Source organism: Lontra canadensis, unplaced genomic scaffold (assembly GCF_010015895.1).
Source record: "Lontra canadensis isolate GAN:19392208 unplaced genomic scaffold, GSC_riverotter_1.0 scaffold82, whole genome shotgun sequence".
Classification (NCBI taxonomy): Eukaryota; Metazoa; Chordata; class Mammalia; order Carnivora; family Mustelidae; genus Lontra; species Lontra canadensis.
In genome coordinates, this window is record NW_022631076.1 from 8,638,279 (window position 1) to 8,651,187 (window position 12,909).

Below are 12,909 nucleotides of genomic sequence, written 5' to 3' on the forward strand. Positions count from 1 at the left end.
AAACTTTTTTTTAAAAAGTTCCACATGGCTTATATTGTGCATCAGAGATTTTGAAAGATTTAAGACTACTCAGGTAGATAAAATGTTTTACTGTCCTATCAGTTTTTAAAATATTTTCCTCTGTTCCTTTACAGTATATTTATTTTTTTTTCTCTTTTTTGAAATAGTTGAAGAATTCCTTTTGGGAGACAGGTTGGGGGGTAGTAATATCATGTTGTTTTGTATTAGGAAAATTGAATTTGGTTCAAAATTGTTTTAGGAACTAGCAGTCATCAGATATTTTAAGAGGGCTTTGAATGTAAACACATGTAAAAAGTGACTTTCTCTCTCCCCCAGTACTGTAGTATGACCAGCTGTAGTTCAAGATTGTGTATATTGTTGTTTTATGTTCATTTTAAAATGAAAAAAAAAATTGTCGCAGGGATCATTTTTTTTTTAATTGACTTATAGTTTTATTTTTTTCAACATGTAGTACATCATTAGTTTTAGACATAGCGTTCAATAATTTATCTGTTGCATATAACACCCAGTGCTCATCATGATCATGTTTTCTTAACTTAAAGTTGGTTGGTTACATAGAAAAAGGAGTCACTTGAGGACTATCCCGGCCCCCTCCTCTTTTTTTTTTTTTTTTAAAGAGAAGCAGGGAGGGGCGCCTGGGTGGCTCAGTGGGTTAAAGCCTCTGCCTTCGGCTCAGGTCATGATCCCAGCTCAGGCCCAGATCCCTCGAGCCCGCATCGGGCTCTGCACAGTGGGGAGCCTGCTTCCTCCTCTCTCTGCCTGCCCCTCTACCTACTTGTGATTTCTCTCTCTCTCTCAAATAAAGTATTTAAAAAAAAACAAAAACAAAAACAAAGAGAAGCAGGGTGAGGGAAGGTGCAGAGGGAGAGGAGAGAGAATCTTAAGTAGGCTCTATGCCCAGTGTGGAACCTGATGCAGGGCTCAGTCTCAACCTTGAGATCATGACCTGAGCCGAAATCAAGAGTCAAACACTCAACCAACTGAACCACCCAGGCACCTTGATCTGTAGAGTTTTGATGCTTGTCCCATGCATTGCTTTATATGCTCTATAAAGATTGTACCCATTTATAGTCCCACCACTAGTGTCTAAAAGTACCTGTCCCATAGTACTCTCATCAGCATTGAAGGCACTGTAATTTAAAATACAGGATTAAAGCCAATTTTGACAGTATTTAGAACTTTAAAAATAGCAAGCTTTTCCTTTAAATAGCAAATATAAAATCTGTATTTATGTACTTTTAAAAGTATCAAATATAAAAATCTGTGTTATTTATACACTTTTAAAATATTCTTTGGTAAGTAACCAAAGAAAGTGAAAACAAGTAAGTGAAGTCAGTAATTAAAGGAACAAAAGAAGGCCGACCCCTGTAAGGATATGAAGCATGAAAAAGATGTAGCTCTTTTCCATCAGGGAGTGCACAGGAGGTCTCTGTCATGTATACTGTGCACGAGTGTAATGGAGGTCCGTAGGTGCAATGAGTGATGGGGAAAGACGTAACCAAAGTGCCGGGAGAGCAGAGAGGAGGCAAGAGTTATTTTTTGCTTTATGTATTAGAGCAGACAGATTATTGTGGACCTTTAACGATTTTCCAAGCTAGAAAGGATGTAGAAGAAGAAATGAAAGAAAATTTAAAAATGGGAGGAAGTGAAATAGCATCTTTGGTTGAGACTCATAAAAAGTGTGTAAATCTATTTATTGATAGATTTCTGGACTGGTTTTTTTTCTTCAAGGATCATCCGAACATTTAGGTAACATTCTTTTTGTCCCCCACAAATGCAATGCAGTTTATTTGCTTGTCTGTTTTGTATCCATTTCTCCTTTGGACTGTGAGCTCCATGCCTAGGGCCTCAGTGTCCTTGGGTTCATCAGGGTCCACTCCAGTGTCTTGCACTTTGCCCAGTCTGTAGCAGGCCCTTACTACACAGTGAACTGACTGCATAGAAGTGCATGGGCAGTCAGGACAGAGCGGGGGATGGTGAGTTTCCTGCGTGGTTGGTATGCGACCCTTAAAAGAAATCATCTTCAAAGTTAGTGATCATCAGACAAGTACTTTTTTTCCCTGCACATACTCCTAACTGGTGATGGAACTGTTCTGTGTTTTGACTATATCGATGTCCTACCCTGGGGGTGATACTGTACTATAGTTTCATAAGATGTTACCATTAGAGAACAATGGGTGATGGCTACACAGGGGCCCTTGTATTGTTTTTTTTTTTTTTTTTTTTTATAAGAACATGTGAATCTACACTCACCTGTAAAAGTTTTTAAAAATTTTGTGCAAGGAATTTTTTTTTTTAAATTATGATTGTTTGTTAAAAACAAAAGTGTCTCTAAACCAAGCAATAATATTCTGGAATGTTACAATACATAATTATGTTAGGATATTGGTTTGGCTTTTCATTAGAGGTCAAATACCAGTGGCTTGAACAAGATAGAAGGTTTACATTTCTGTCACAAAACTCTAAGCTGGTCCAGGGGTGTAGGCAGGTTTACGTCCTGCGGTCATGCAGGGAGCAGAGTTCCTTCTGTCTTGTTTTGCCATCCCCTTGGGCGGTGTCCTCATGGACAAAGTTGAATCTGTCTGCCTCCCATAAGCCTTGGTTCCAGCCCAGGGGAAGAGTGAGGATGTGAAGAGAAAACAATTTCTTTTTGAGGATATGACCGAAAAACTGCATATGCTACTCCTAGTCATATCCCGTTGGTTGAAATTTAGTCAAATGGCTGTAGTGTGCTGCAGGAAAGACCAGAAAATGTAGTCCTGCCCAGCTCAGTCCCAGGGTGTTTTATTAATAAAAAGGAAAAAAGGGGAGTGTGGTATTAGGATCAAGTAGCTGGCTTCCCCCCACCCCGGGTTTGCCCTGGAATGTATGTTCCATTTCTTTATGGGTAGCATTGTCTTTTCCTACTGTTTTACTATTTTACACATAGCCCAGGTAATGCACAGGTGTTTAAGAGTTAGATGTATTTGTTAGATCATTAAGAGTTTTTTTTTTTTTAAACATTTTATTTATTTGAAAGGGAGAGAAGGAGAGAGAGCAAGCACGAGTCAGGGGAGAGGCAGAGTGGGAAATGGACTCCCCACTGAGCAGGGAGCCTGTCTCGGGGCTCGATCCCAGGACCATGACCTGAGCTGAAGGCAGGCACTTAACTGACTGAGCCATCCAGGTGCCCCTGTTAGACCATTACGGAAATTAAAAATTAAAATTGGATGGTGGTGGTTTGCTCATCTTCCCTTTTTGCTGTTAACTTCTTTAGAGGCCAGGTGTGACTTTTTTTTTTTTTTTTATTCTTTATACTTTTGGTAACTGCCATAGCGCCTCACCCTCATAGGTACTTACTATGTACTTATTGATTGATTATAGTCTTTTACTTGTGTTGATTGAAATGTCTCTAGCAAAACTTTCATACATATTTCTAACAGTTGACCTACTTTCTCCTTATTTTTTTCCTTTTACCTGGTTCGTTATAATATTATAGGTCCAAATGTATGAATATGTCCCTTCTAGCATTGGTTTTATAACCAAAGATGGTATAGTATCACTATTTTTTGTATAGTTCCAATTGAATAATTAATATTATACATTTGTTAGATGTAAGAGACCAATTTTAGTTTGGCAAGTAGCATGTTTAGTAACATAAAAAAATAGCAGTTTACTTTAATTTCATTGGCTTAATAAAATAATGTTTAAGCTTGAGTTCAACACTTTTTTTCCTTGATTATTTTATTGATGTTTCCGTTTGTCATACTTTGTATTTTCCTCACATTTTTATTGTTAAGAATAAATAATTTTGAGTCAGTGTTTTTTAAAAAAAATTGAATCAACAACACCAGATTTGTTCTTTTGGTTGATTTCAATACTTTCTGGTTTTAGTTAGATCAATTTTATTTCAAGAGTTTATTTGGAAGACCTGAGGGATACAATTAAAAAATTTGGGAGACCATCCTTAATTTGCTTTTTTAGAACAGAAGGAAATATACTGTAACTTTCCCTTATTTTTCTGGTGGAGAGAAATTTTGTTTGCCAACAGGAAAATGCAATTCCACTAAGATTCTTGGGTCATAGATCAGAGGCTTGGATCAACAAAAAGAAACGAACTTTTGGAAGAATTCTGGTCCAACATTATGGGCCAGTTTAAACTACAATGTAGGCAATGGCAGGCTGCCTCCTTTCTCCCTATAAGGAGAGGCAGCTTCGCAGTAATATTTACCAGGGAAAGGGAGGAGGCTGTGTGTGGTGGGGACCGGCTGGCCTGTGCTAGCTTCTCAAATAAAGAATTTGACATTATATGCGGCTTCTCCGCCAGCCTGGGGAAACCTGAAGCGGGCGGGGGGGCGGGGGAGGTGAAGTTGTGCCCTCAGAATTTTGTGGAATTCTTCCAGTGGCAGTCAGCTCTTATTTCTTCTCCTAGTCATGAAGATGTGCAGCTCTGAAGAGAATCCAAAAAACAAGCAAAAAGCCACTTATCTTTTACCTCGGAGAGCACTTCATGATCATTTTTCTTGCAGATTGAACTTCCTAATTGTGTTTTTCTTTGCTTGCAATCCTGGAACACACAGGTGGTGGACGTAGGGGTACACAGTCATGGAGCATACTCTGAGTGGAAGGAAGTGACTGGAAAGTTTTTATAATGTTAAGATAAACAACAAATCCGTCCCAAAGCAAATAATACTTGGAGGCTGGTTGGACTTTCTTAAATGATTTTGAGATTCTTATGAAGTGCTTCAAGTTTTTCAGCTGTCTCACGAAGACTGTTTTGAACAAATTTAAATTTGTGATGGATAATAATCAGTTGTCGGTTGATAATTTTTATTCAAATACCTGGATTTTCCTAATGAAAAGCAGGGAGAACATTGCTTAACAGAAATTTTTCTTCTGTCTCAATCATCTTAAAGTCTTTCCTACATTAAAAAAAAATCCTTCCCCTCACTTCTCCTGCTGGGCCTCAAGTTTGCTTGTGCCTACACTGAAGGTTTATACTGAATATGCTGCGCACTTTGAGCTTCTCAGTATACACCTGTAGGACCTCCAAAACTTGGTCAGGAAGACTCTACATCGTCTCTACCCACCCCCTCCCAATAACCGCCTCTTCAGAGTAAATCGTAGTCATTCCACTGGCTCACAGAAAAGTTTGGGATTTGCAGGACCACAATCATATAAGAAAAGATAAGTTGTCAGGTATCCATGTGGTCGTTTTGTACGGTGTGTTCAATTGAAGATGTAAAATACTGGAAACGAATGAATAAATGTTCACTCTGAACTGACGGCATAAAGAAGAAATTAAAAGTATCTGCTTATGTTAGTTGAAGCAAAATAGCATTTTTCAGTTTTGCTTATTTTGCCATCCATTTAAAATTTCTTTACAAAAACATTTAATTTCCCTAACAAAGGTGTTCTTTACAAATGCCATCTGCCTGTTATAATAAGTAATAAAAAAAAAAAAAAAAAAACCTGGGCGCCTGGGTGGCTCAGTGGGTTAAAGCCTCTGCCTTCGGCTCAGGTCGTGATCCCAGGGTCCTGGGATCGAGCCCCACATCGGGCTCTCTGCTCAGCAGGGAGCCTGCTTCCCTCTCTCTCTCTCTCTCTGCCTGCCTCTCTGCCTACTTGTGATCTCTGTCTGTCAAATAAATAAAAACAAAATCTTTAAAAAATAATAATAACAATAATAAAAAAACTAACCGAGTACAAAGACTAAAATATCACACCCCCTGCCACCCCCTCAGGTCTGCTCAGTGTTCATGTGTTGGTGTTTATCCCTCCAAAATTGTCAGAAGGTGCTTTTTCAGTTTTTCAAAATTACAGTCCCATCCCCAGTGTGCATTGCGTCACATTTTCTGGGGCTGGTGACCAGGGAATAATGTTTTTCCCTCGCTTGTTTCTTTCACGTTCCTAACTGAGAGTTGTGCTTGAATCCACCCATGTTGTAGAAGAGCAGTCCACTGAAGAAACACGGAAAGAAGTAAGAGACTCCTCGGGTGCCTTTCATCCTTGCCCGTGGCCAGAGCTAACTGCAGTTAGCAGTGTACCCTGCCAGCCACCTGTAGCTGCCTTCACGTGCAGAGGGATGTAGCTACAGTTTTTAAAAAACAAGGGGGCATATTATTTGTGTGCGTATATAGCTGTCCTGTGATTTGCATTTTCACTTAATGAGATACTAATGAAGTTTTTCCATGTCCTACATAATCATATATCCCTGGGGTCTGTGTTGTTCTGTTTAATTTTATTGTTTTACATTTATTTTTAAATAATTAAATGGTTATATTCTTCTTACAAAAAATGTATACAAATAAAGCAAAAGTCTTTCTTGAATTCCATGCCAGAGGTAATTACTGTTACCAATATGGTGTACACTTTGTCCTTCCTGGGGTTTTTAAATATTTATTTATTTATTTTTTAAATTTTTTAAATTTAAAAAAATTTTTTTCCTTCCTGGTTTTTTTTTTTAAGTTTTAATTTTAATTCCCATAAGGTTAACAGTGTTCTGCTAGTTTTAGGTGCGCTGTGGTATAGTGGTCCAGCAGTTCTGTACTTGGCTCAGTGCTCATGACAAGTGCACTCCTGAATCCCCTTCACCTCTTGCACTCATCCCCCACCCATCTCATCTCTGGTGACCATCAGTTCGTTCTCTGTAGTTAAGAGTCTACTTTTTGGAGTCCTTCCTCTTTCTTTGTTTGTTTTTTAAGATTTTATTTATTTATTTATTTGACAGAGAGATCACAAGTAGGCAGAGAGGCAGGCAGAGAGAGAGGTGGAAGTGGTTCCCCGCTGAATAGAGAGCCCATCTTGGGGCTCAATCCCAGGATACCGAGATCATGACCTGAGCTGAAGGCAGAGGATTAACCCACTGAGCCACCCAGGCATGCCCCCCCCTTTTTTAAGATTTTATTTTGTTTTTGTCTTTAATATTTACACACACACATGGCTTTGGTGGGTAATTTTTAAATTATTGCCTCAGTTTTCCTGCAGCTTGTCTTTTTTTTTTTTTAACTTAGTATATCTTAGAGATCTTTCCTTGTTAATACGTAGATATCTTAACTCATACTGTATTCCATAATATAGATAAACCAAAGCTTATTTTAACCATTTACTGTTGGTTAACATTTACATTGTCTCTGTTATCTGACATTTATAAACATTATTAAATATTCTTATACATGCTTCTTTGTGTGCCTGTTCAAGTGTTCTCTAGTATAAGAAAAAAAAAAAATGCTGGGTTGATAGGGGAGTGCATTTTTAGTTTCCAGGAGAGCTGCCAAATATCCTTCAAAAATCTGGTACCACTTTGATTTCTCACTGTTGGTTATTTTCTTATATACTGTTACCGATCTATGTTACAATCTTTAAAAAAAAAATTGTTTTCTTGGATGACCTTATTATCACATTAATTTCTCTCTTATTGCTTTGAATTTTTAGTTCCCACTTTATTTTGGGTTGTTGGCTTTCTTTACTGATTTACAGGAGGTCTCTTTTTAAAAATAAATATCTTTTTCTGTTTTGTATGTTTCTGTCTTACTTGTTTAGGATATATTTAATCACATCTAAGTATTTCATATCTTAAGTAGTCAACTTAGCATTACTTTTGTCTTCTTGAATTTTGTTTTCTGTATGAGAAAAAGCCTTTCTCAATTCAAGTTTTACACACATACTTTTATAATTAAATATTGTGGAAATGACTAAATTCTACTGTCCCAGAGACATTTCTAGAATTTGGGGGGTTTTTTCTCACTGATTTGGAATATTCCTGTATCATAAGGTTAATTCCCAAATATATGTGGTTCTGTTTCTGAACTTGAACACATTTCTGGTCCATCAGACTAATTTGTCTCCTGCCAGTATCATGCTTTTAAGTGACTTTAGCTTTATAAAAGTCTTGCTGTTTAACCCAGAACATTCCTCCCTAGGTTAGTCCTTCTTAGAAACCATTTCCTATGTATTTTTACATCCAGCAATATTTTATTTGCTCTGTATTACCAAATACTGCATAAATTCCTCTTGGCATTTTGATAGTAATTGTACTGAATCTTAAATTAACTGAGGGGCAGTTTTGCAGTATTGCCTTTTTTAAAAAAAATACTTATTTTGGAGAGCGCATGAGCGGGAGAGGCGGAGGGAGAGGGAGAGAGAATCTCAATCTGACTCCACACTGAGCATGGAGCCCAACATGGGACTCAGTCTCATGACCCTGAGATCATGACCTGAGCTGAAACCAAGAGTCAGTCGCTCAACTGACTGCCACCTAGGTGCCCCTTGCGGTATTGCCTTCTTGTCCAGAAATATGTTGGGCCTATATATTAATTCAGTCTCAAAGTCTGTGGTTATCTCTCTGATGGTCTTACACATTTCTTTTGTGTTGATTCTTGAAGATTTTATTGGCTTTGTTGCTATAGTGATGGGGCTTTATCGTTATTTATTGCTTGTATGTAGGTAGGTTTTTGATTTTTTTATATGCTGATCTTTTTAGTTGTAGAACAAAATCTGTTAGTTCTAATAGTGTGTCAGTTGATTCTCTTGATGTCCTAGAGAAGCTCTATCCGAAAGAAATGTGAGCCTAAATGCAAACCACATACGTAATTTAAAATTTTCTAGTAGTTTTATTCAGACAGTAAAAAAAAAAAAAGTTGAAGTTTATGTTAACAATACTCTTTAATATAATATGTCCAAAATATTATAATATCAACATGGAATCAATATTCAAAAATTAGTGTGAAATTTTTACTTTTGTATTAAATCTTCAGAATTCAGTATTTTATACTGACAGCATAATGCATTTGGGTCTAAACATACTTCAGGTGCCCAGTTCCCACAGTGGCTTGTGGCCAGTGGCTACTCTATTGGACAGTGCATAGTCAGGTTGCTTGCAAATAATGAAATATTTTTCCTTTTTGGGGGGTGAGGAGGAGGTCTCTTTTTTTCCCCTTGCCTTAATGCTTTTGCTTGGAGCACCAGTGGTGCGGTGGTGATATGGGTGATAATGATGGGAGTTTTTCCAGTGTGTGGTCACTGGGGATTTCTGATTAGATAGACTTTAGAATCAAAAGAGGTTACTTTACTTTTCTGGCTTGTAAGAATTCTTAATAAGTTTTAGGTTTAATTTTAAAAATTGGCCAGATTATCTTTCTCTCAGTCTTTTCAAACTGACTAGAAATACACACATACCTCATTTTACTGTGTTTTGGCTTGTTGTGATTTGTAGGTACTGCCTTTTGTTTGTTTGTTAAGGTTTTTGACAGTCTTGAGTCGAGCAAGCCTATCAGCCCCATGTTTTTAACCACATTTGCTCACTTTGTATCTCTGTATCACATTTTGGTTATTCCCACAATATTTCAAATTTCTTCATTAATGATATATTTGTCATGGTGATCTGTAATCAGTTATTACAGCCAACAGAAAGCTCAGATGATGGTTAGTTAGCATTTTTTTTAACATTGAAGTATTTTTTAATTAAGATATGTACATTGGTTTTTTAGACATAATGCTATTTTGTGCACTTAATACACTACAATATAGTGTAAACATAACTCTTAGATGCAGTGGGAAACCAAAAAATTGATTTGATTCACTTTATCACAATACTGTTCACTTTATTGCTGTGGTCTGGAACCAAACCTGCAATATCTCTGAGGTACACCTGTAAATTAATATATTTCTAGAATGATGAACAGTTCTTTCGTTTCAGAGACAAAACTTTCCTGATTATCATGCATTTGTTCTTTTAACAAATTTTTCCCTAAGGTTTCATCTACTTTGAATTTCTCCCTCTTGTTTTATTTTTTATTTTTTTAATCTTTTTTTTTTATTATGTTAGTCACCATACAGTACATCATTAGTTTTTGATGTAGTGTTCCATGATTCATTGTTTACATATAACACCCGGTGCTCCATGCAGTCCGTGCCCTCTTGTTTTAAATGCAGTCATTACTCAGTTTCTGTATCAGGAGCCTTTTTCAGGCTTTGGCAAATGAGTTGTGTGAATATGCCTCTTGTTGTGTACTTTGGAGCTATTTAGATAATACGGGAATTGTCTGTACTGGGAGAGCTTGGTAGACTTACTTGTAAAACATCTGGACTTGATTTGTTTTTTAGGGCTAGCTCTTTGACCCCATTTCCCACTCTTCTAAGGTTATTTGTCCATTCACATTTTTGTCTTTGGCCAATTTTGGTATTTTGTATCTTCCTAGATATTTTAATATTTTGCTTAAGTTTTCGAAGATATTGGTATAAAATTGTACATGAAATTTTATTATAATTATGTAGATGTTTTGCTATATTAAGAAAATCTAGGAAGATATAGGAGTCTTATTAGTGGTTATCTACGGGAAGTAGAAGTGGAATTATGGGAGTAGGAAGCAGTAGTCTTAAAAAATTTTACCTCCTTTGGCAATATGAGAATTTTCAAGTAATGAACTTGTTTCAGTTTAATAATTGAAAAGTGTTATTTCAAACTTTTAAATATTAAAAAATATAGAATTAAAAAATTATAGAATTTTTAAAAAGTATAGAATATCATACAGAAATATGTATATCCATCTTACTAGTCCCAGCACATCTTAACTCTGTGTTTTCTTCTCAAGCTGGCCTCTGGACTGTCTTCACACTGGGTGGTGTGGGCAGCAAAGCAGCTGCCTCTCCAGAACTGTCTTCCCCTCTGGCCAACCAGAGTCTCTTGCTTCTGCTGGTGCTGGCCAACCTGACAGATGCTGCAGATGCGCCAAACCCCTACAGACAAGCCATTATGTCCTTTAAGAATACGCAAGGTTTGTGCTACTTTGTTCATTCCCTCCCTCCCTCCCTTCTTTACGCTCATCGTGGAGCCCAACACGGGGCTCAAACTCACAACCTTGAGATCAAGACGTGAGCTAAAATGGAGTCAGATGCTCAACCAGTTGAGTCACCCAGGCGCCCCTGAATATTCTTTCTTATGAGGAAAGAGGGTATTGCTTACACATATTGTTTATTTTTTTATAGTTGTGAAGATGATTCTCAATTTGTATATTTTCATGTTGCTTAAAGATGAGAAAAACAGACTCATATGTCTGAATTCACAGGAAGGTCAAATAAATTTAGATGAGAGCTGTGGTTCTCTATATCCATTTAAATTTACATTTTTATCTAGAGATAACCAAGCCAGAGTTTGCTTAATTTAGATCTGCCTGTCCTACCTATTAGAGATAGGAACTAACCGGAAAACTCCAAATGATAGGTTGTTTGAAGTTTCTCATTTAAAGTCTGTATTCCAGTTAGAGTTTTATAAAACTAAAAATTAGAACTCTGCAAACTTTTCTGCAAAGGAGCAGATGGCTTTGTGGGGTCATACGTTGTCTGTCACTACCTCTTACCTCTGCTGTCGAAGCACAAAAGCAGGCACAGATAATAACGATGTGAGCATCGCTGGTTTCCACTAAAACTTATTTCTAAAACAGGTGATGGGCTTGCCTGTGGGCTCTAGCTTGCCCTGAAGTAGAGCTTGAGTAGTTAGTTCCATGTTGAAAGAATAATCTCTAATCAAAAGATTACACCCCATTAAAAAAAAGGGGGGGGATTATACTCCATAGGCCAAATTAATACAGTAGCTAGATTTTCAAGATTTATGGAACACTAGTATAATTAAGATGGGTTAAGAAGTGAAGTTATTGGGTAGGAACATTCTTAAACTTCTGATACGTGTTACCATGTTCTTTTCCAGAGTTCTCATGCATGTTTCTTACTAGTATATGAGTGTGCCAGCTGGGGGTACATTTGCCAACTAGTATTATTATTTGTAGAGGAAAACAATAATAGGGAGTCTCCAACAATTTGATAGAGAAAAAAAAGAAAACTCGTGTATCTGAGAATGCTTTCCTATTTCCATTACCATTCCATCGTGGCTTACTGGTTAAGAGAGCAAGTTTTGGAGTCAAGCAGATCTAAGTTTATGCCACAATTCTGTCACTTCAGAGCTGTGAGGCCTCCTACAGTTTGCTTAACATCAGGTCTCACTGGCTTTGTCTGTAAAATGGGGATGACATCACCTAATAGGATTTGTATAAGTACCATGCAAGGTAATGTTTGAAAGCAATAAGCTCACATTTAACAACATAACCAGATGTTCAGTATATGGTATTTATTGTTACTTTTGATGCTCAGGCCAGATGTTACTTTTTAAGGTTGAACCTTTTGGGGGATAGCCATCTTTCTGGTGGATCGTTTCGTGCAATGATTCTGAACATTGACTTTAAGGTTAGACTGCCTTGGGTTCATATCCCATTTTTTATTCTTTAAAGACCAATATCTTTATCTGTAAAGCAGGAGTTATAATCTCTACCTCACAGGGTTCTTGTAAAAATTAAGCGCGTTTTTCTTATAGTACAAAGTCATTATATTATTGCCATAATTTTAAGAAGCAGTGTAATGGAGTAGTGAAGACTTACCTGGGACTGATCTTGGAAAAGTTAATCTCTACAAGCCTTTCTATTTCGTCCTTTGTGAAACTGATCAAAATAATGGCATGATCATTGTATGCATTAAATAAGGGATAATACACTGAAAGCTGTCAGTATAATGACTTAGTTCATAGCACTTCTTAGCTAGTAATATTTAAATGTTATGGAGACACACAACACACATATTCCATTTGCAGCCAGGTGTATACAGCTGGCGAACACATTACTTCGTAATGAGGCATAGCGTTTCTAGAATCTTCCTCCACTGAGAGTTCTATAGATGCTCTAGTCATTTGCATACTCAGAGATTACGTGCAGTGCTTCCTTGCACTATCCTTTGCAAAAATAAGTTAGTCATATAAAACAACTGTCAAAAATACAGTGTTAGTGAAAAAATAACCTGTATTTTAAATGTAGGAGGAAAAGTGAGGGCATTTTGTAGTAAAATTGAAGACATATTTAAGATAAT

At 36.9% G+C, this 12,909-nt stretch overlaps 1 protein-coding gene across 2 annotated transcripts in view; it reads left to right on the top strand.

Annotated features, from left to right (window-relative positions):
* Nucleotides 1-12,909, top strand: part of DYM (dymeclin) — a 338,342-nt gene that overhangs the window by 123,997 nt on the left and 201,436 nt on the right. For both annotated transcript variants that reach the window (XM_032882545.1, XM_032882546.1), the window contains exon 9: nt 10,593-10,775. In XM_032882545.1, the coding sequence (XP_032738436.1) occupies nt 10,593-10,775 (183 nt within the window). The remainder of the gene's footprint in view (nt 1-10,592; nt 10,776-12,909) is intronic.